This window comes from Ammospiza nelsoni, chromosome 5, assembly GCF_027579445.1.
Source record: "Ammospiza nelsoni isolate bAmmNel1 chromosome 5, bAmmNel1.pri, whole genome shotgun sequence".
NCBI classification, from domain to species: domain Eukaryota; kingdom Metazoa; phylum Chordata; class Aves; order Passeriformes; family Passerellidae; genus Ammospiza; species Ammospiza nelsoni.
Window position 1 is genome coordinate 50163250 of NC_080637.1, and position 22084 is coordinate 50185333.

General features: G+C 52.9%; 1 protein-coding gene across 3 annotated transcripts; it reads left to right on the plus strand.

Annotated features, from left to right (window-relative positions):
- Positions 1 to 876: 876 nt before the first annotated feature.
- On the plus strand, positions 877 to 18343 carry PDGFB (platelet derived growth factor subunit B). Of its 3 annotated transcripts, none has more exons than XM_059473313.1 (7): positions 877 to 1817; positions 8556 to 8652; positions 11834 to 11917; positions 12410 to 12615; positions 14302 to 14443; positions 14840 to 15009; positions 16215 to 18343. In XM_059473313.1, the coding sequence occupies exons 1-6, from the start codon at positions 1662 to 1664 to the stop codon at positions 14974 to 14976; spliced, it is 822 nt and encodes a 273-aa protein (XP_059329296.1). In that variant the 5' UTR covers positions 877 to 1661; the 3' UTR covers positions 14977 to 15009; positions 16215 to 18343. The 3 variants fall into 3 exon arrangements, with proteins under 3 accessions (XP_059329296.1, XP_059329297.1, XP_059329298.1); XM_059473314.1 differs by having other exon boundaries at positions 14840 to 15005; XM_059473315.1 differs by having other exon boundaries at positions 8556 to 8648; positions 11839 to 11917.
- Positions 18344 to 22084: the final 3741 nt, after the last annotated feature.

Here is a 22084-nt window from a genome sequence, read left to right on the forward strand (position 1 = left end):
AAGGCAGGGGGGATGCTTGGGATTCAGAGCGAGCGCCTGCGGTGCATGACGGTGCAGGAATGTCTCGGTGGATACGAGCCTGCACAAAGATGGTGCAGAGCAGAGATCCCTCCTGCTCGTGCCTGGAGTGTGCGAGTCGGCGCCGGGAGAGCGCTCCCGTGTACGTGAGAGGGTGTTTTTTCAATAGGATATGACTCTTTCTTGAACTCACCTGTTAGCAGCCTTCCCCTCCCCATCCCTCTCCCCCCCACAGCAAATATCTGCTGGCTTAATTTCCCTTCAGATGTTTATTACATCGTGGAGATAATCATGCAGCAAAATACCTCCGGGTGCCACGAGCAACACCAGATTGTCTTATAGCAACGTGTAAATTTCTCTGGCTCCTTTTTTTTCCCCTGCACACAAAGAGATGTGAGATATTAAAGTCATCTCTCTCCCTGAAGCTAGTGGTGTAGCAGGGCAGGGAAGGCAGTGAGTGGAGCTCAGAGGAATGGGCTCCAGACTGAAACAGCGAGAACCTGGGGCCAAAAAAAATAACAAACTACCGTGCCGGGAACTCCTCTCTTCTTATCTCTTGCCGAGGAGGCAGGAATTTCTGTCCCCATTCCTCACGCGATATTAAAGCCACATTATACAGGTTGCTGCAGCATTAGTCATTTTTAATTAATTTATCATTTAAATGAACACACTTTTTATTTTGTCAGAATGAACTGCTACTCCCTCGCTAGATTTGTTCCTTGATACCCAGCCAAAGAGGAGGATGGCAAGTTATGCTCCACCCATCTCCTCTCCTTCATAAAAGGAGCAGCCCCGAGTGCCAGCTTAGTCTCTCTTGCAGCTCGCAGAAAATAAAGACCCGTCGGCTCACTCGCCCCTCCTGCAATTTTACCTTTTCTGCCTTTTTTTTGTTTTTGTTTTTGTTTTTCCTTTCTTGCTGCAACAGAGTGCGGGAGGCAGCACCAGTGGCTCCACTTTGAGGCTTGTCAAGGCTCAGCGCACGCACACAAACACACACTCACAACCCAGAGCAAAAACATTCGCTCTCACCTGTCTCCAAACCCAAAGCAAACCTCGCCTCCAAGCCAACTCCTGGAACGAGAAGGCACCCGAGCCAGAATCTAATGTAAGGGGAAGAAATTCAGGGCACGCTGGCAACTTTTCTCTAAAAAGCAAGTGGCAAAAAGGAAGGAAAGGAGCATTTTAAGAAGAGGACAACTTAAGGAAGAAGATTTCATTTTTTGGATTTCACTCCAAACTTTGGAAAAGTTTTTTTTCCGTTTAGTTACTATTCTGTGCACCTTCTTCTAAGAACATTGAGACATTGTTACCTGCACGTAAAAGCTTTTACAGGTACACATTTTTTTAAAAGGGAAGAAAACCAAGAGGAAGAATAGCATGTGGACCACCTAGCCAAAGGCACCATTGAAGCATCCCTTGCGCCAAGGGGGACCCAGACTCTGGATGTGTATAATTCCGAGGGACTGCATTTTTTTCCCACCGGGCTTATGAGATAGCGCAGAGGCAGGCGAGTCACCGAGAATTACTTCTGTCTCCCCTCACCACCAGCACCACCGGCACCTCTACGTCCTCCTCCAAGGGCTCCCGCGGCTCTCCCACCTCCTCCCAGCTCGCAGGGGACATGGGAACGCGCAGCGCCCTCGATGCCTGAGGCCGGGCGGCCGCGGGGCTGTCTGCGGGAAGCGCTTCCCTGCCGGGGCTCGCCGTCCATGTGCCCGCAGCCGGCGGGGCCTGGAGTCGGGATGAATTTCGGCGTGGTCTTCGCGTTCATCCTCTCGCTGCCCCTGGCCCGCATGGAGGTGAGTTTCCGCCGTGGGCAGCGGGCGGTGCTGCCGAGCTGCCAGCCCCGCGCTGGGGGAGCGCCGGCGGCGACGGCTCCGGCCCGCAGGTGCGGCGGGCGCAGCCGGGGAGCGGCGGGGGCGCGGAGCCCGGGGCGCGGTCCGCGGGAAGGGCTGCGGCGGCAACCGGCCGCGCTAATGGCGGGCAGCGACCGCCGCCCCTCCGGAGGGCAGCGCCCGCTCCCGCGGGCACCCCTGTGGAGCGGGCACCCCTGTGGAGCAAATACCCCTCTGGAGCAGGCACCGCTCTGGAGCGGGCACCCCTCTGGAGCGGGCACCCCCCTCTGGAGCGAACATCCCCTCTGGAGCGGGCACCCCTCTGGAGCAAACACCCCCTGTGGAGCGGGCACCCCTCTGGAGCGGGCACCTCTCTGGAGCGAACACCTCTCTGGAGCGGGCACCCCTTGGAGTGGGCACCCCCCTCTGGAGCGAACATCCCCTCTGGAGCAAACACCCCCTGTGGAGCGGGCACCTCTCTGGAGCGAACACCTCTCTGGAGTGGGCACCCCTTGGAGCGGGCACTCCCGTCGGGACAGGCCCGCCAAGGGGGGCTCGCCTGGGAATCCACCCACCCCCGTGTCTGCCCCTGGCGGCAGGGGCAGGAGTATCAGGCTGAAGCGGCCCCGGTCAATGTGGGAGCAGGGATGCTGCTGGCGAGCCCCGGGGAACCCGAAGCTTCCTGCCCTGCCTCGCCCGGGGCTGTCACCCCGGGGTGGGTGCCCTCCTTCCCGCCTCTCACCCCACCCCGCGATTTTGGCACCATGGCAGTGCAGGTACAGCAGGGACCGGGGCCCTCTTGATGCCTCTGGAATAACGCACAGTGTGAAATCCACCCTGGCATTGCCAGGGGGCAGTGGAGAAAGGGCGTGGGGCTTTGGAAAGGGGAAGGAAGGGGACCGTGTGAGCAGAGGCATGGCACCGAGTGGCAGGGTTATTCAGCAAGGTGTGTGCCCGGCGGGGGGAAGGGGCAGGAGGTGGGTGTCTGCTGGGCTTCCACAGTCACACAGACATCGTGCCCAGCAGTCCTGAATGTGCTGCTCAGGAAGAAGCTGAGCAGAAGGTAGGGGCCGGGTGGTGGATTTGAACAAACACCCCAACCCACTTTGGTTTCCCTATGTGGAAATTGAAGCCTCATCCTCAGCCCTGATTGAGGAAAAGGAGCCCCAAACTCCCAAATCCTTTGGCCTCTGCTGTCACATTTCATCATCAGATTGCATGCAGATTGAGGGGACCAGAAAGCCCCTGACATTCCCACACAGCACTTGGTTCCCACTTTAGCTCTACCCAAGATGGCAAAACTGTGGGTTGGATCTGCAGCTTGATTGTCAGGGGCAGGAAATATCCTTCCACCAAAACTTTCCCTTCTTTGCATCATTTTTCTCTTTTCCTTCCTCATTTTTGGGCAGGGTAAGTGGGTGTACGCCTCATGAGATGGCAAAGAGGAGGGTTGGGTGCAGAGCATCAACGTCACCTCGCTGTGGGCCCATTTTGCCCTTGCCACAGCCACAAAAGGAAGCAGTTTGAGCTGTGGGCTACCCAGCTCTGGTCAGGCTTGTTTCGGGCAGAGGATGGTATTTCCTCTGTGGATGGCTCAGACCTCTTTCTCCCATGCAGCATGAAACATCAACTAGGGTTGGCACTGGGGAAGGGTGAAGATGGAAGTGTCTGATCCCAAGGAGCTGTTCCTCAGCTGCCATAATCAGACTGAAATACTGCACAGCTCTATGACAGCCTAGAAGAGTTAGAGTTTGGTAATTCTGGCCCGAGGTTTCATGGGAGGAATTGTGATATTTGTCACTGCATGACAGGAGAAGCAAGAACGTTTCTGCTTGAGTAGATGCTTCAGGCTGCAGCCAGTGCTCACAGTTACTTTGAGGGCAGTGTGTTGCACCCTCAGCACCAGGCACAGACAGCACAGCTCCCACCAGGCTGCTGAACCAGAGTCATCCTTGGAAAGGGGCTTGCAGCTCCTCCCTAGCCATGCCACAGAAAGTGCATGAGGAGCACTAGCTCCTCAGATCAGCAGAGGCCCTGAGCAAAGAGATGGAACCTCCTGAGTCCCTCTCCTGCTTTGATCACACCCATCTGGAGCTGGAGGGCCCTGGAGCTCTTCCAGCCGGAGGGAGTACAAGCCTCAGCGGGAAGGTATTTGCCAGTTGGGAAGTGAGGATGCTAAACCCATTTGCATTTGCCCCAGGGGCTGTAATAGTTGCCTTGCAACATTTACAGAGCTGGGCTGAGCCAGCCGTGGTTGTGCCGGGGTGAAGCCCCACTGGCAGTGCTTTCTGGAATTGCCAAGGAATGGGGTGCGGCTGGCCTCTTGCTTATAGCCTCGACCCAGCTCCCCATTGCATCTTCCTGCTGCAAGGCTCCCGTGGTCTTCCCTAGTCTTCCTAGCACGAGGCAGTGACAAGGACAAAGCAGTGGAAGCTGGGATGGATGACACGTCTGGGGTGAGCTTGTGGAAGGAGCCAGGCGAGCGTCCCTGCCTCCCTCTCACTGTCAGCTGATGTGCAGCAGCAGGAGGGAATGACAGGGCTCTTGCGCTCCTTCCAGTGCTGCTGGTACACAGCCGGCCCCGGGGGTGGAAATGCCTCCAGCCCTCGCAGGGGAGCTGTGGGGGGAGTGTGGAGGAGCAGTGGAGTCCCCCTTGAAACGGAAAAAGGGTGGGTAGGTCCGGCTGTATTTTAGGAACACAGACTAGATCAAGCGTTGTTTGATTATTTTAACGGGGGAAACCATAAGTCGTGACTCCAAGTGGAAGGGGCTCATGTGAAGAGGGTTGTAGCTGCTGCAGAGTGCTCTGGCTGGCGTTTGTCAGGGTCCCCCTGTAGCCAGGAGTGGTGCTGGAAGGGTGAAAGCCCTGTGCCGGGGAGTGCTGGTGGCAGGTGCTGCTGGTCTTGCCCTCTGCCGGGGAATGCGGTGGAGTTTCCCCTCAGGGTCCAAACATCAGCTTCAGAGGGAATTAAAAAATGCTGTTTGTTTGGGGTTTTTGCCTGGCTGATCACTCGAGACCCTGCTGCCAAGATCCTTGCCATGGTCGGTGTGGTGGTGCTCAGAAAATTCTCCTCTCCTGGGCAGAGGAGCAAATAGGAGGGTGCTTCCCTGCCCTTCACAAACTGGTGCTGCTGACACCATTCTGTCCTTCTGTGTGCAGTCACACCAGCTTGGAAAAAGGAGCTGGAGGAGTCCTCCCCTCGGGAGTATCCTTGTCTGATTTCTTTGGGCCCTGAGGGGCTGCCGTCGCTGCTGGTTGCACAATCTTTGCTCCCTCCTCCTCCTCCTCTGTACCTAGCAGGAGTCACACCTTCAGGCAAGACTGAGAAACCCTCACCAGAGGGTGCAGACCACAACACTGCCTATTCCCTGCACCAGCTTGGCAGCTTCTGATGGCAAGGGGACCTTTCAGCATCCCCGGTGCTCAAAAGCATAACTTGGGAAAAAACTCCAGAGTAAGAGGTGGTGGGGCTAGGGAGGAGACAGGTTTGGGGAAAGTGCATGCGTGGGGAGCGGGAACAGGGGAACTGCCGCACCTGCACTTATTTGCAGTGACCAAACAGTGCTGCTGGACATCTGGGAGGAGGGGAGCAAAGCTGATGTGCTGAGAGGCCCCAATGCAGCAGCCACAGTGCAGGCAAGCAGCTGCTCTGCTGCCTTTGTCAGATGTGCCCTGGCCCCTCAATCACCAGCAAGCAGCACAAGAGAGGGAAGTGAACGTCCCTGCCAGGGGATGGGCAGATTGGGGGGTGCCCTTGCGACTCAGGGGAGAGTCAGAGTCAGGAACTGGGGAGCAGGAGGAGGGAGGGAAGAGCAAACTTTCTTCTAAGAATTCAGGGCCTCGCAGGAATACGAGGCCAGGCCTTGGGGCACTTGACAGCCAGCCAAGAGTCCATTGAGACAAAAGTCTTCTTTGATCTGCCGTGCAGTTAAAAAAAGGAGATTGTTAACCTGTGTTAGACAAATAACTCCAGAGGAGCTGCTGAGCAGGAAAAGCACCAGCTGCTTGAGCGGGTCTCTCGGGGATCCCACCTCTCCCAATGCTCGTCTGCCTCCTGACCCCATGGGATTAGGTGGAGGTGATTGATGGACCTCTGCTTCCCTGTGTCTCATCCCACAAGTGCCCCAGCCCGGGTGTGTGCAGCGCTCCCTCTCAGAGCCTCGCAGGCACAGGGCTGGGGCGGGGGCCAGAGGCATGGCTGTTCCCTGTGACAGACCCCAGAGGGAGCAAGGACAAGGCATGCAGCTCAGGTTTGCTGCTGCTCTTTGGCCAGCCTTGGCCTTGGTTTACAAGGATAAGGTAAGGAGCTTCACAGGCTTGCAGTTGTCACTGGCAGAGTTGCCTTACAGTGATGGGGGAGGAGGACAGGATTATGAGCCGTGTGGGCTGGTGTTACACCATAGCCATGCTGGTAGTATCTGCAACAAGACAAAATTGGCATCTAAAACTGCTGCCATGAGCAGGGAGTGGAGCTTATTGCTACAGGCAGTCACCAGAAGCACGGCTCCTGAGGGCCTGCGTTTTCAGGCCCTGATTCATATCTGTTCCTCCTGCTCAGTTAGCAAGGTGACACCTCCCAGCTCGCTTCCAAAGTCTGAGTCTCGTAACACCTGCCCACGCTCTCCCCCCAGCAAGTGCCAGAGTTTAAAATAAAGTTCCATTTCCTACATGTATTAAGTGTCAGGAAGGTCCAGAGGCATCCGTGCAGAGCAGCATTTGTACACAAACGCTTTTGGCTGACAGGTGCAAACATTGAAAGCCTGCAATTTCACCACCCAGCACTGAGCTCTGACTACAAGTACTGGGAATTGCAAATCATCCTTCTTCCAGTAAATGTGTGTGGCACAAGGCAGGGAAGTGCTGCAGAGCCTCTCCAGCACCAGGCTGTTGGTCCCTCTCTTCCTCACGCAGCAGGAGATGTCAGAAGGCATCTTCATTTCACAGCTATTCAGTGATCCCTGAATTATACAAGGCTCTCTCTCGCTGTGCATTCATCACTGATGCTGCTTTCCCCTCCCTCAGAGACTGAGGAAGTAATGCCTGGGGATGTAATATCTGCTTTTTGCTGCAGGCAGACAGCCAGATCTGTGGTGAGATGTAGCAGTGACAGGGATGGAGCGGGGCAGGAAAGCTCGGTCTGACTGAAGCTGTCTGGTGGATCTGGCTGTGAGAGGTTTAGGACACGGGTGTTGTCTGCTCTGCAGCTCTCTTCAGGAGGTTTCTGAACCTCCTTGGGCTGCAGCAACCTTCACATCACTGCCTCCCAGTTGAAGTTGTAGTATTAGAGGGTGGTCTAGCAGGGCTGAGGAGGGAGCACTCCTGTAGTCCTACTATGGAAGCAAACGGTGGGTGGCCAAGGACAGGCACGTGTGAGAGAGTGCCAGGCTCAAGCAGCCATCCAAAAGTGGCTGCAGGTTTGAGCCAAAGCCCTCAAGGTTTAAAGCCAACGTTTAGCCACCTGCCTGGTGGCTTTTCTCTGCTGCAAATGGAAGGAAAATGTTCTGCACTGAACACAGGCAGGGAGGGAATAGCTGTACAGTAGGAGGACCACACACATGCCACCAACTGTCCATAAAACCCCGCAGGAAAATCCCTGCGCTTCACAGGCACAGAAGCCAAGCTCTCCTCTCAGTTACAGGGACGTGTGGAGGGCTGTGCCTCAGACACCGTCCAGCACCCGGCTGAAAGAGCAGCTTTTCTGCTTGAGTAGCCCTGAATGAAGAGAGCTGGGAGCTAAGCAAACACTTCAGCCAGTCCTTTCCTCTGTCTCTTTTTCCAGTGTTTTGGAAGTATGTTTTAATCAGCACTTGCTTTCCCACACCCCTCCTTTGTACTCTTATTAAGTGCTGTCACTGGGGCCCGCTCTAGCCTACTGCCAGAGTAAAATTCCCAAGAGACTGATGGCATTGCACCTGCCTGCTCAAACTCTGTATTTGGCCCCCTGTCTGATGTTGCTACCCCTGCTCACTTAAGGCTTTTTCGTGCTGGTGTGCAATGACATCCAAACTCCCATATGTTTCTTCCTCCAAATCAGCTCCTCAGCCCATCACCTCCCTGCAGCTTTTGTCATTTCACCACGGGCTCACGCTGGGGCAGCCTCAGACGCCAAAGTCAATCTTCATCTCCACCCCCTGCCTTTTTTTTTCCTTAAAAAAGAGTATGCAAATGATGTATATTATTGGGCCTCTGTGGTTTGAAAACACACGCGCTCGCACACGCACACACACACGATAACTGACAAAGCCCGTGAAGGAGTTTCATAACGGAGGGAAATATTAGGAATGTTTTATCTGATAGTGTAAGGGAAGTCTGTTAAAATGCCTTTACTGCAGGCAGCAGGAATGAGAAGCCACCTGGAGAAGTCATACACCACCGGAGAAGGAAGCCTTGCTGGCTGCTTGCATAGTGTCCAGGGCTCTGCTGCACAGCCTTTTTGGGCTTTTTTAGTGTCCTGACAGCTTGTAAGAGGCAGAAAGAGGGTCTCTCTTGCTTTTGCCTAGGTTTCACGTTCATGTCTTCATGAGGTATAAAGCCCTCAAGGTTTCAAAGCCAACGCAAGACAATACACCTTTGCATTTCACTGGTTCTGTCTTGTTTTCCCCGTGCTTGATTCCCTGCTCCTGTTCCGTGACACAGCCAGACTTGCAGATCATCTCTCTAATGCTTGTTTCTCCCCTTCTTTTGTTTTTGTTGTCTGGCAGGGGGACCCCATACCCGAAGACATTTATGAGATTTTGGGTGGCAGCTCAGTGCGCTCCATCAGTGACCTCCAGCGTGCCCTGCGGATAGACTCCGTAGGTAAATCTCGTCTTCACCAAACACTCCTCTATTTTTAATTAAGTCTTTGTGGGAAGGGGGGGCTGGGAGGGGATACTCTGTTTTGCAGCGGGCACACTATCAACAGAATTCATTATAAATATAGGAACCACTCAGGAGCCAAGACCTGACTCTTTACAGACTTAGTCCCCCTGAAACTTATGGGAGTTAGAGGCAACTAGATGCTTTTTTAGATCTCCTGACTGTCTGGACACTGGCTTCTAAAGATGGTAGGAGATGAGCAAGGTGAGTGCAAGGAACTGAGATCCCCATTCTTCACCCTGAGAGATGCTCAGTCAGCAGGGCTTGAATTGGACAAGGATCAGTTTAGGAGGCCGCAAAATGGGAGGTGGAAATAGGGTGACAGAGGAGGAAAAGGCTGAGTGGGTTTCCAGGTTTGGCATCCACAAAAGGCTCCCAGAGGCCCTTAGGATAAGAGCAGCAGAGCACGTGTCCGTGGGTGAGCTATGGGGCAGGGGCTAAGTCAGGCTAGCGTCGCTTCACCTCCTGCCCATAGATAAAAGCTCCGGGGGCTGCAGGGCCTCGGGGTCACTTGGCCAGGGCTGGCTGCAGGGAGCAGCAGGAGCGGCGAAGCGTGAAGGGGTCGGCACGTGTGGGAACTGGAGCACGCGCCACGGCGGCTGGGCTGGCCCAGGAATTTATTTATAAACGGTCTCTTCAGAGCAAATTCCTTTCTATTCTAACCCTGCTCCCGCCCGTCGTCCCCCAGCCCCCCCAGCTCGACTTCTCTCTCGTGTTTTGTCTGTTTTGAGCTTTGTAATCCTTGCCGAGACACTATCTACGGGGGAACAGAATTTCCTGCTTTTGTTTCCTATGCCAGTCCAACCACTGGCGCAGTCTCAAAAGCATTCCCGCTGCCTTTCAAAACGGCCCTGGAGGGGCAGGGGGAAAGCGAGGGGGAGGGCACCAGCTGCGTTCAGCTATTGTTTGTCTTAGAAAGAGGCGACCAGGCTCCCCACCACTGCCAGGGCCGCTCCCTGCCCTCACCAGCTCCCTCCTCCTTGTCCACGAGCCACACAATGGGGCAACTTCCAAAATTAGCCCTGCTGGATTGTCCCAGGCTGGTCCCCCCACCCCCAAATGTCTTCAGTACTGATCCAGAGTCTAGAAGGACAACCTAGAGGAGGGAGGGACATGGTTCTCAACAGATTTGTTTTGAGTCAACAGTTGTTGCTATTTTTTTGCCCCCGTTTCTCTCCTCTCATCAACTCAACTTGAGCACCAAAGGCAGCCCCCATCTTCATTTGACAAAATGCCACAGGATGGAGGGGTGGGCAAGGAGCAGCTGAGAAGATGCATCCAATCTGTCATGGCCCAGTGTCTAAGGAACAGATACATCTCCATCGTGGCTATTAACCAGCCTCATGATTAAGAAATGAAATGGGCTTATCTGATTGGTTCCAGAAGCACAGGGGATGAGAGAGGGCTGCAGAGCTTTGAGTCACTGGTTTCACTTCAGGTGCCAGATAGGAAAGGCTGGTCAGGGAAACAAAAAGTGGTTCTGTGAAGCTGTTTCTTTGTTTCACCCCGTGGCTCTCATCTGTTCCCAGGTACTGACTGAGGAGCATTGACATTCTCTTGCCCTGTGAGGAATTAGCAAATTAGTGTGTGAGCAAAATAATCCCAAAGTGGCTGGAGCTATTCCCTGTGCTGTCTGTGCACCCTGTGTGTGTCACAGCTGCTTCCCTCCAGTGACTGCACAAGGAGCCAGAATGAGGCAGCTCCAGGAGGCTGAGACAGTGCTCTCCTGACCTTGGGCACTACTGCAGACCCAGCAGCACAAGTGTGGACAGTGGGAGTTGTCTCCTTGACTGTGGCTGCCCACCAAGCAGTGGCTGCCCATGTAAACCAGTCATGCAGACACCTTCTCTAGCCCAAAGAGAACCACAGGCCATTCTAAAGTGTGATCCACCAGTTCGCATTTTGGGAGTTTGCCTGAGGGCGAGACCAATGGTGCCTAGAACTGATCACACCTTTCCAGCCACTTTAAAGGGTGTCTGTCTGTCCGCCTCACACATAGATGTTGACTGCTCTTTGACAGGCAGATGATTGCTGCCTTCTGAATGCAGCCTCTGTGCACCCACCCCAAATCTGTCAGCAACTGCTTGAGACCGGAGCAGGGAGCAAAGTCCCTGCTTCCCTTTATGAGAGGGCTGCACTAGGGCAGGGCTGAGGAAGAGGAATGGGACATGATAGGTAAGGGAAGTCTGCTCCACCACACATCTGATAAACAGAGATCTTCCACTGGCCCCTAATTCCCTTTAAGAAAATTGCTCCCTGGATGCTGACGTCCATTCAGTTTCCTTCAGCTGCTAAAGCAGGTTAGAGAAGGAAAGAGCTGTGGCTGGGTGGGAGCTATCTCCGAGCGCAGCCATTGTCCCGAGCTCAGGAGGGGCTGCGTGTTGGAGTGCTCCATGGGGATTATGGGCATTTCTCTATTCAGCACTTCCTATGGGAAAAAGCAGTGGGGTGGGAGGGAACCGCTCAGGGCTGGCCTGAATGCTATCGGTCTTCCTCTCCCATCATCGACTGAACCACCTCCAGATCCTGCCTCTCTCCAGTAGTCTGGAGGAAAAGTAATTTTAACTTTATTTTTCTGTCCTTCTGTCACAAAACTTCTCTAACCTAGAGCACCTGAGGTGAGCTAGGAGAGAGAAAGGAAGCACCCCACCTACCACCCATTCCCCCTCTCACCTCCCAACTCTCCCAGTCCCAAGCCACCCCAGCAAGGCACCTCAGTGTTTAATACCAAGTGTTCTGCTTGTCCCATCTGGTCTTTGATCCCCCTTGGTGTTATTCTGGTCTCAGATGGCCAATCTGAATCCCTCTGCAACTCCTCTCTGACACTAGAAAGTCCTGACACGAGCCTTATCTTTCTTGAGCTGGGGTTTTCCTCTCCCAGACCTGACTAGGGTCCCCTCAGTCATGATAGGCTTGTTGCTCTGAGCTGCCTAGTCTGAGCAAAGAGTGTCCGTGCCCCAGAACAGCTGTGACCTTGCTTGTGGATTTACACCCAGCATGACGTCCTGGCTCTGTGGCTTATCCCATGTCCCTGCACTTTGCCTGGTGATCTGAGCACAAGTGCCTGCTGTCTTCTCCTGCCTCTACCTGGTGCTATTAAGTCATGTCTTCCTCTCTGCAGAGCAGGACAGCTCGAGCCTGAGCCTGAATGCATCTCAGCCTGATCAAAGCCCTGTGGCCCTGTCTCGAGAGCGACGAAGCCTGGGTGAGCTGGGGGTCTTGCACCTTGTGGTTGTTGGGGAGCAGCTGTGGGTGAGCAGCTATGGGTGCTCCAGGTATCTGTCTGAGATACAGATGTAGGGGTGGAGGTTATAGTGCACCTGTGTGTGTGGAGACATAAAAATGAGAGTCTGGGCCTGGAGTGGGAGCAGAGTATTTCACCCTGAGAGGGCAGGAGAGGGAGTCTGGACTTCTGTGCACTGCTCTGTCTTAAATCCTGATGGTGCTTGTTTGCCCTAAAGCGTCACCTGCTGTCTGGGCTGCAGTGAGAAGCATCACTGTACTGGGGCTTCCTCCGCAGGGCATGACTCTGTACAGGGAGAGAACCAGAGGGGTGGGAGAAAGAGAAAGAACATTGGTGTGTACTTGTGCCCGTGAGAGCCATGTGGGGCCCTTCACTTGCAGCAGAAGTGGCTGTGGCGGGGTGGTGGCAGCTGCAAAGCCCATTTCACCCTGTTTCTCTCTTGTCCCTCCGTAGATGCTCTGGCAGCAGCAGAGACGGCTGTCCTGGCGGAGTGCAAGACACGGGAGGTGGTGTTCGAAATCTCCCGTGCCATGGTGGACAGCACCAACGCCAACTTCGTGGTATGGCCGCCCTGCGTGGAGGTGCAGCGCTGCTCCGGCTGCTGCAACAACCGCAACGTGCAGTGCCGCCCCACGCAGATCCGCGTCCGGCCCGTCCAGGTGAGGCACCCGCCGCTCCCTGCTGCCGCCCAGAGCCACCCCTGTGCCCCAAAGCCATCTGGGCTGGGCTCATGCAGCCATCTGTGCCCTCTGTGTGGCCATGCAGAAGCGTGGGTGACCTCCGTGCCAGCTGCTGGAAGGGCTGTGCTGTCCAGCAGCTGGGGACTGTCCCCAGGCAGAGCTGCAGGGCACTGTCTCCATCTGCAGCTCCATGCCACGACCTTCCTGCAGCTCGAGGCGGCCTTGTCTGCTGTATTAGAGCAGAAGAAACAGGGTGCTTTCATCGTGGGAACTGGTTTGGATGCAAAAAGAGGAGGGTTTGCAGTGTCAGTCTCCATCCCCCCACTGCTGCTGCAGCTTCTTTCTAAGATGTGCACTGGAACAGCTTCTCTTTCTCAGCCCACAGTTACCTCCTGACCTGCTCCATCAGCCAGCAGACACCTGACAGCTAACCTCTTGCTCTGATCCTCCCCTCACAGCTACCAGTGATCTCCTCACAGCTTCCTCCTAGACAGCTTGTTTAAAAATAATATTCATCCCATACTAATCCTCTGCCTGAGCCATAAGAGACTCCCCCAGGCAGGCAGCAGAGGCTGGCTGGGAGAGATTGTATTCACACACAGCCCTTTTCATCAGGAAATTCCTTTCTCAGAAAAGCCAGGCTGAATGAGGAAAAAATGGGGGGGAGCAGGAGTTGTTTTTCTGGAAAAAAACAAGTGAGAGGTCAAAAGCCAGCCTGAAAAAGTGACCTGGAAATGGTTTCTTTGAGGACAGAGGTCTCTCTATTGTTTGGCTGGAAGTGTTTGTCTAGCAGGCAGCGTGTGGTCTGAAGCGTGTGGAGTGGGCTTTCAAGGAAAGATAAACAGCCTGGCTGCTTTGGCACTGGCTGAGGGATGCTGCTACGGGCAGTGGGTTTAGAGGAATTCCATCCCAGATGCACAGCAGAGTGAGTATTTATAGCTTGTGGAGCACTTCAGGCACCGCAGAGTTGTTAGATAAGCTGAGTGGGGTCAGGCCTGGCTGCTGATGGAGTGGGAGGACCCCCTAGAAAGATTGTGCCCTGTGGTGGGATGTGGAGCAATGAGTCTTCCCTCTGAGTCAGCACTGGTGGAGAGTCCGGGGGAATTTCCAGAGCGCCGCCTTTCCTATAAAGAGCCGAGGGCTTCAGCCCTGTGAGTTATTAAAGAGCTTGAGACAAATTCAGGCAGGCCTCAGCAGGGCTGGTGAGGCTGTGTTAGCTTGCTTCAGACCTGAGTTCTTCTCCTTTTGCCCTTCCTGTAGGTTCTGTGGGAATTATCCTGGTTGCCCCTGGTCTCCGCCATTGCATCTGTCAAAAATAGGCTGGCATGTCCTGCATGTTCCATGTTCTGTCTCTGATCAACCAGTCATCCTGCTTAATCCCTGGCAATGGTTAGGATCAGGGGAACCAACCAGAGACATCGACATCCAAACTTGCCTGGTCTGGGTCTGTTCTGCTGCCACGTTCAGAATTATCTCCCATATACACCACCTCTGAGTCTGAGTTTGAGTTTTGAGTTTGAGTTTTGAGCTTGAACAGGGCTCTGTGAGCAACCTTCTGACCCTTTAGGAAGAAAGCCAGGAGTAAAGTGCACTGACACTGACTAATTTTACAGAGTGGGAGCCATGGCTGTACTAAACTTTTTCTTGTCTTCCTCTTGCAAATAGGTGAACAAGATCGAGTTTGTCCAGAGGAAGCCAAAATTCACAAAAGTCGTCGTGCCTTTGGAGGACCACGTGCAGTGTCGGTGTGAAGCCGTGTTCCGACCGCCCCCCAGGAACATCCGTCCAGGGCCACGGGAACAGAGACGTAAGGATCTTGGCATGAAGGGAGGTGTGAGAAGAGGGGCTGGGGAAAGAGAAAAGAGACCTCCACTGCTTGCAATCTGCTTAGCTCCAGTGAATCCCAAGGGCCTTCGCTGGTTTATACCAGCTGAGAGACCTTTCCCAGGGTGTCTGCCTGCCTGGAAGGGGCTGAAACAGAGGGGAAAGGAGGAGGGGAAGGTGAGAGGTGAGGGGAAGGGCATGGTGGGAAAAGGGAGAGGGCAGAGATTGTGTAGAACAGAGGACAAGGAACAGAAGAACAGAAAGAGGCCTTGTGATCCTGCTGTTGCAGAGTTCTTTGTTGACAGTGTGTGGAGAAGGATATTTCAACAGGAGCCGTCTGCCCCTGGCTGTACAGACACTCTCCCCTCTGTTTTGGCAGGCTTGTCCCCGGCGTTCACCACAGCCGCTGTCTCACAGAGGCGGCGAGTACGCCGGCCGCCGGCACAGAAGAGGAAACATAAGAAGTACAAGCATGTCAACGATAAGAAAGCGCTGAAAGAAATCCTCATAGCATAGAAGTGCTGGCAGGGGAGAGAGAGCACAAGGCAGGTAACAGTGAGCTGCTTTTCCATCCAGGAGAGATGTCCTCCTGGGACATGGCATCTCAGACCCTTCCCACACCACTGGCCACTCGTTCTGTGTGGGGCTGCTGCAGGACAAAACTTGGGTTGAAGGAGGAGGCAGAACTAGGTTGGGTGCCAAGATATGCATTCTATTTATGGAATTAAGGCTCTTTGCAAAGTTGGAATGATCATGTTGCAGCCATCCTTGCTCTCAGGCCCCTCCCTCTCCTTTCTCTGCCTCCCTTTCAGGCAGAGAACAAGCCTGGCTTCTCCCTACACCTAAATCCCTCAGGGTCCAGGTAATTCATCTCTTCTGTGGAGCAACTCTTGTTCTAGTTTCTCTGTTGGTTCTCCATTGAAAACAAAGAATTAATGTTGCTCTAGGGAGCCCTTTTCCTTTTATTTCCTTACTTGAGTTGGCAGAAAGACTGTAAAGCAGCAACACTTTTGGTTCATCACTCTCCTATAGGGAGGCCTATGTGCATGAGAAAGGTCATACCAGGGAAAAGGAGAACTGGAATCTCTGGCAAGAGATCTGGACTTCGTCAGGCCAGGGTCTGATTCTTCTCTCCATGACTTGTGTAAACAGGAGTAATTCCCTCAACACCAGAAGAATTTCACTGGTACAAGGGAAAGGAGGCTAAGCCTTGGTTCCCCATGAGAGGAAGAGATGCAGAAAAGAGGGAGAGAGTAGTCAGGGTGCAGAATGGTGGGAGCTGGATTGTGACACAGCTTAACAGGGAGAGCCCTGGCCCACAGCTCAGCAGTTCCAGCTCTGCTACAGCCACTTGAATAAGCCTGGGCCACCACTTCACATTCACTTCCCCTCATGCCGGGAGAGGGGACACCAGGCTTCCGTGTATGGCATTTCAGGAGCTGGGGACAAGGGGCACCAAGCAGTGTCTTGAGACTGGGATTCCCACGCTTAGCACTACTAGGGCTCTGATTGTCCCAGGATTCTCCTGGCCAGCCTAAAGTTCCCAGGGTAGAAATGATGCAAACCCATGCAAATCTCAGCTCTGGCTCAAGCTGTTCAGGGGAAAAAAATGAGGAGGTCAAAAGTCCTCCCAGGCTTCTAATCTGGCTCTTTGGCATAAATATTTCCAGAGGATAAAAGGGGATAGGAGGGGAGTTGCAGGAGGCAAAAGGTTACATTTTCTAATGCTGTGTCTGGTTTTGTTTCACTTGCAGGTTTATTTAATATATTTGCTGTATAGCCCCCATGGGGTCCTTGGAATGATAACTTTTCCTCTTTGTCCATCTGCCTCGACGTCTGATTCAGACGGCAATTGGTGCTTCCCTTTCCATCAGTGGACCTTCTCCCACCAAAGCCTCCCTTTCTTTTATTAGCATAATTTTAAAGTTTAACACACACACACACACAAAAGGACAAGGATGACCCACATATATATATGAGAAAAGAACAAAGTACAAATAAAACCATGAATGCCAACAGCCACAACTTGCGATGAGAACAGGACAATTCCTTCCCTGCTACGGAGGATAGGATGGAAAATGTGAAAAGTAAAGCGGGTCCAATTTCTTCCGAGAAAAGGAGAAAAATAGATGGACAGAGGCCAGAAGGGGAATATTCTCACTTTCCCTCATGCTTCTGGTAAGGCTGGGAGGGCCCAGCTGAGATCTACTCTTGTGTTGGACCTACCTTTTGGCAGCAGGCAAATCTCAGACTGCGAGTGGCGACCAATGATGGAAAATGCACTAAAGACGTTCATCGCCCTACCTGGACACATCTATATTTTTAACGTGCGTGTGTATATTTTATTTTTAAAAAGAAAAACCAAAACCACTAAGGTATTCAACATCTCGGGGAACAGAACAAACAAGCAAAGAAACAAAACAAAGAAGCCAAATGCATTCCCCCACTCCCTCTTTCCCCTGCTCCTGGTGCTGACTGGAAGGTGTTTGGATCATGGGGAAGGAGCACATGGTGGCAGAATCGTCTCCACGCCCCCGGCCCCTGCCAAGGAGAGCCATCTTTGCACATGCTGGTGGAGAATTCAACTTTCCAGGCTCGGACTCAAATTATTTTTTAAATTCACTCTGGATGTGTGCGTGTGTATATGTGTGTGTGTGTATATATAGATATATACGTGTGCATGTGTGTGCGTGTGTATGTGTATTTATACATACATATATAAAAATATATATATATATATATGTTCTTAAATGGGTTTCATTCCCCAGTGGCAGGAAGCTCAGAGGCACGTGGGTGTGTCAGCTTTGTGGGGCTGGCAGAAAAGCACACGGTTACTGCAACGTGCCTGCAGGGCCAGGGACGGGGACGGGGCAGGCAGAGGCATCATCTGGTCTCTCTCTTTCTTGTTACCCTTTTCTCTCACTCTGCACCAACCCCCCCATCCCAGCACAACTTCCTTGCAGGAGGTGAAGTGGCACCACAACAAGACCAAGGACAGCCAAACTTAGAAGCATGACTTAATCTCAGTGAGCTGTCCTTGCCTGCTCTGTGGTCTTGAAAGCAGAATCATGTCATTCCCATGAGGTCTTTAACCCCTCCCTGGATGTCCTGCACTCTATGCCTCCACTAATCTTTCCCTGCCAATGTTCCCAACCCACTTATCTTGGAAGTTGATCCACAATGTGGACAGCTCTGTGTAGGTATAGAGAAAGTAATGAGGATGGTCTTCACAGCTGGCAGCAGCCATCTGAGACAGAAATGAGCTCTTCTAAGTGAGGAGGACTCAGAGAACCACTGGAGGGTCAGTTGCAGAGTTCCTCCTGGGCCACTGCCTGTCTTCGAGCAGGGAGGAGGACTGTGTGGGCAAGAGCTGGTTTTGCACAGGTAATAGAAACCATTAGCAGAATTGTTCCACATGATGGGAATTCCCAGCATGACCTTGGAGTCAGTGTCTTGGGTTGTGCTGTGCTGGGTGCTGCATACATGAAGAAAATGCCTGCCCAGAGCTATCCCATGGCACTTCTCCCCTTGCACACACACCCCTGCTGTGGGGTAGAGCTTTGGAGGGAGATGGGGAAAGGAGCCAAAGCCACAGCCTGGGAGCTGTTACAAGTTGTGGAGGGAGCCAGTCCTCACCTCCTGCAAGCCCAGAGCACTTCTCACACCACTGCCAAGGCAGCACATTGCTCCCTCCCTCCAGACCCAAGCCCTCAAGTCTTAAGACACTTTCTTACCCTGTTCCAAAATCTGTTTCTTTTGGTTTGTAAATATGGTGAGGTTTTGTTTTATTTTATTTTAATTTTTTTGCCTTTTTTTAATGTAAGATTAATTTATACTCAGTACTGTATTTAAAGTTGTAAAAAAAAAAAAAAAAAAAAGGAAATCACCTCTTGAACAGCATTTTCTCTTTCTTTTGTGAGCTGAATGAAAAGCAGAGGCCAAACCAGCTCACTGCAGGGCACAGCATGATTTCCAGGGCCTCAAGTTTCCTTTTCAGGACACTTGTCCTGAGAGCCCATGCACAGCCCTGCCCATGGCCAGCCATGCTGTGTTCCTCCTTCCTCACTTGGGCTGGTTTGAAATGACTCAGGTGCTGGGGTTTTTGTCTTGGAGAGGTCCCCTTCTCCTGAGCTGCTCTGCTAGGACACCCGGCCAGAATTTCCCTGTACTTTCATCCCATCTCCGGATTCCTCTGCTTTGAAGGGCTTGGGACAGTGGGCACTGTTTACACTTCCCAAAGCTGTATAAACAGTTGGCCCCTTCCCTCCTTAGTCACTTTGTCTAGACAACAGCAGTCCTTCCCTTGGTCACAGAGGCTGCTGCATTTCCCTTTCCTCCCAGCAAGGGAGGTCTCACACCATGGATTTGGGGGCCAGGCTGTGGGGAGCAAAGGCAGGTGCTGTCCCGTGCCTCAATTTTGGCATCCCCCGGCACAGGCACAGCACCCTCAGTCCATGGCTCATTGTGAGGAGCACAGTCCCCAGCAGAGACTTGTGTTGCAGTGGTGAACCTGGGGACAGCAGTGTGTAGGAGTAATCCAGGATGTCCTTAAAGGACAAGCTCGATGCTCACAGGTGTGCACCTTGCTGGACATGGTTCATTTTGGGGTGATGACCTGTTTTCTCAGATCCCCCAAAGAGAGGGAGTAACAGTGAGCTCTATCTGCCCCAAAGAATGGAAACACAGGCAAAATCGCAATCTCCACTTTGATTTTCAGAGGATAATTCAGGGAAAAGAAAGATTTTTGTCAGGAGACCTCTTTGGGCTTGAGGGCTTGTCAGCAGGGACTTTGAGAAAAAAAAGGGTGCAAAGAGGGGTAACAAGGCAAAGGAAACATGGGAGCATCATCCTGGACTGGGGAGTGGGAGGAAGGGCTCGGTGTCCCAGGGCCCAGCACACTGCCTGTCCATGGAGGTCCCCAGGCAGCCCCATTTGCAAGTGCAGCCTGTGCTTTTAACAGCTTGGAATGAACTGGTGCTGAATGGCTGCGAGCCCTGGCACCTGGAGCCACCCTCTGCCTGGTGTCTGGCACCCCCTTGTCCAGGGGCTTCTCCAGAGAATTGTCCAGGGGCTTGTCCAGGGAATTGTCCAAGGGCTTGCTGAGGTGCTTCTTGCTCACCACAGCAGCCTGGTGCACATCCAGCACAGCTCAGCGTGGAGCACAGGAAGGAGGGGCCTGTGCCACTTCTCAAGGCTGGAGCAGGTGGTTTACACCCACCCCACAAAGCCAGGCTTTAATAAAACCTGGAAATAAATTTTAATAAAGCCAGGAAATAAATCCTGGCAGCATCTGCTGGAAACTGTCTCCTGCAGCTTGGTGAACCCAGTGCTACAGGTGACCTCAGATGTGCCATGGAGTTTTGGCAACTATCTCTGGTTTAATTGCTCAACTGCTACTTTACCTAAAGGCCCAGTCTTGGATTTGTCATTCAACAGGAGGTTCATCTTTTGGTGGAGAAAACACATCCACCCTTCCAGAGAGGCTGCAGCATGGATCTCCCTGTGATAGCACAGCTCCTGAAAGCAGCACAGAGATGGGAGAGCAAGGCTGAGGGTGTTCAGGCACAAGGAGCAAACCCCTGTGTTCTAGAGCCAGACTTCCTGGTTTTTAGATTGACAGTTTGCAACACTAAATCTGTCTCATGGGTAAATGAAGTGAAAAATCTTTTTGCAAGAACAGACCTGGGAAAACCCTTGACTGCTTATGTTGTTGGTACTCAGGAATACAAAGAGCATAAACTCTCCCCACAGCTGGCTGTGGCTCGAAGGAAGAGCCTTCTCCAGCCCAGCCATGTGGCACAAAGCCCATGCAGGTGTTCTCCTCCCTGTGCTCAGCTCCTGCCTCCCTGCACAAGCTGTGCCCCCCCCATGACAGCCACCGTGTCCTGCCTGCCCAGGATCCAGACCTGGCTGGAGACAGCTCAGTGGGGACCAGTGCTTTCCCTCTTTATCCAGGGGGGGATAGGGATGTGTTGGAGTGTGGCTCCGTCTCATTGTCCGTGCACCAATACCCTGCAGGCCCCAGGGATGGAGAAGCCAGCTGTGCCAAGGGATAGCAGGGTACAAAGAAGGAGGAAAATAGGAAGAATTGAAAGCTATTTTGGAAAAAAACCCCACAACAAAACCTCGTTGCCTGAGCATGCAGCTGTTCTTCACTCGCCTTCAGCCAGCCCGTGACCAAAGGGTGCTGCTCCTCCCTGATCCACAGGCTGCCCGTGACCAAGTCAGCTTGTTGCAGGCTTGGGAATTTCCCATCTTAAAAGACACTGCGGGAAGCCAGGCAGCCTCAGCTGTTTGTGGATTTTGTGACAGAGCAGAGTGAAAAACTGATTGCTAAGAGGAACAGGAGGTAACCCCAAACGCTGAGGCCTCCCTGCGGGGAGTGCAGACAAGGGTTAACACAAGGGGTTAACAGGCACAGCAGTGGATCCGTGAAGCTCTTGGCAGAGGAGCCAGGAGTTTAAAGATACCAAAATATAAAATTATGGCAGGGCTCACCTGCTATTTTTCCTCCCCCAGTCAGGCAGATTCCACATAGGGCTCTGGCATGATGGACTGCCTTGGATTCACAGCAAAGTCTGGAGTAAAGGCAGCCTTAAGGGAAACAAGCCCCTTTTTTTATTACTTTGTTATTACTATCTCAATAAAGCTGTTTGCAAGAGATTAAGCAGCTGCCCAAACACGGCAGGGACCCAGGCAGCAGGGAGTTTGTGGTTTGACAGTCGATGCACTTTTCAAAATGTTTGCTGTGAATTTTTTTCTGCACATGCTGCAAAAATTCAATGGATGGTGCAGAAACACCAGGCAAGCAGCTTGGCCTTAGGTCTGGTCCCAGCAGTTTTGGAAACTCCCAAGTTTTCAAATGTCCCAAACTTTGGCCCTGACCAAAGCTGACCTATGCAGTCAGTGAAGGCAGGCTCTGGTCCCCAAACCCAGGCCCTGCTTGGCTCTTTTCTGCATGAAAAGAAATGATTTTTCAGCAGGAGTCTCGGCACAGACCCAGGGGAGAGCAGAGGAGATGGTGTCAGCTACTGTTGGTCTCTTCAGCTGTGAGCAGCAACATCAGAGGAAAAAGTAAATGAGGTCAGCACAGGAAAAGTGCTGATGACTGAACCAAGGTGTGTTCCCAGAAAGGAGCCCTTCCTCACACCTGCATCCCCCCACTGAGGGGATTTCAGGACTCCCCAGGCCTTGGGCAGGGATGCCAGCAGGCTTCATGGATGCCAGCAGGTTGGGAGGGTGCTCAGGAGAGCTGGGATTTGGGCATGCTGGGGTGTCAGCTTTTACCAGAAAGGAGGGCAGAGTGGCTTGCCATGGCACTGCACATGTCCTTGATGTTTGTGAGGAAAAGTTCTGGGAAGTGCCTGCATTTCTGCAGGGTGCCTGCAATGCCTCCAGGGCATCTCTCATGCTGAGGGGCTGTGCAAAGTGGCCTGTGCCTTTAAAATCTGCAGAGGTGACATTTAGGTGGAAAAAATGTTTCACCATGACCATGGATATTGTTTGTATTTCAGTAATTGACCGAGGAGAGACTCACACAGAGAGAGAGCGAGCGAGGGAAAGACCTTCCTTCCCTCTAACAGGTTCAGGAATTTTTTCCACTAATTAAGAAGAAAAACAAAAT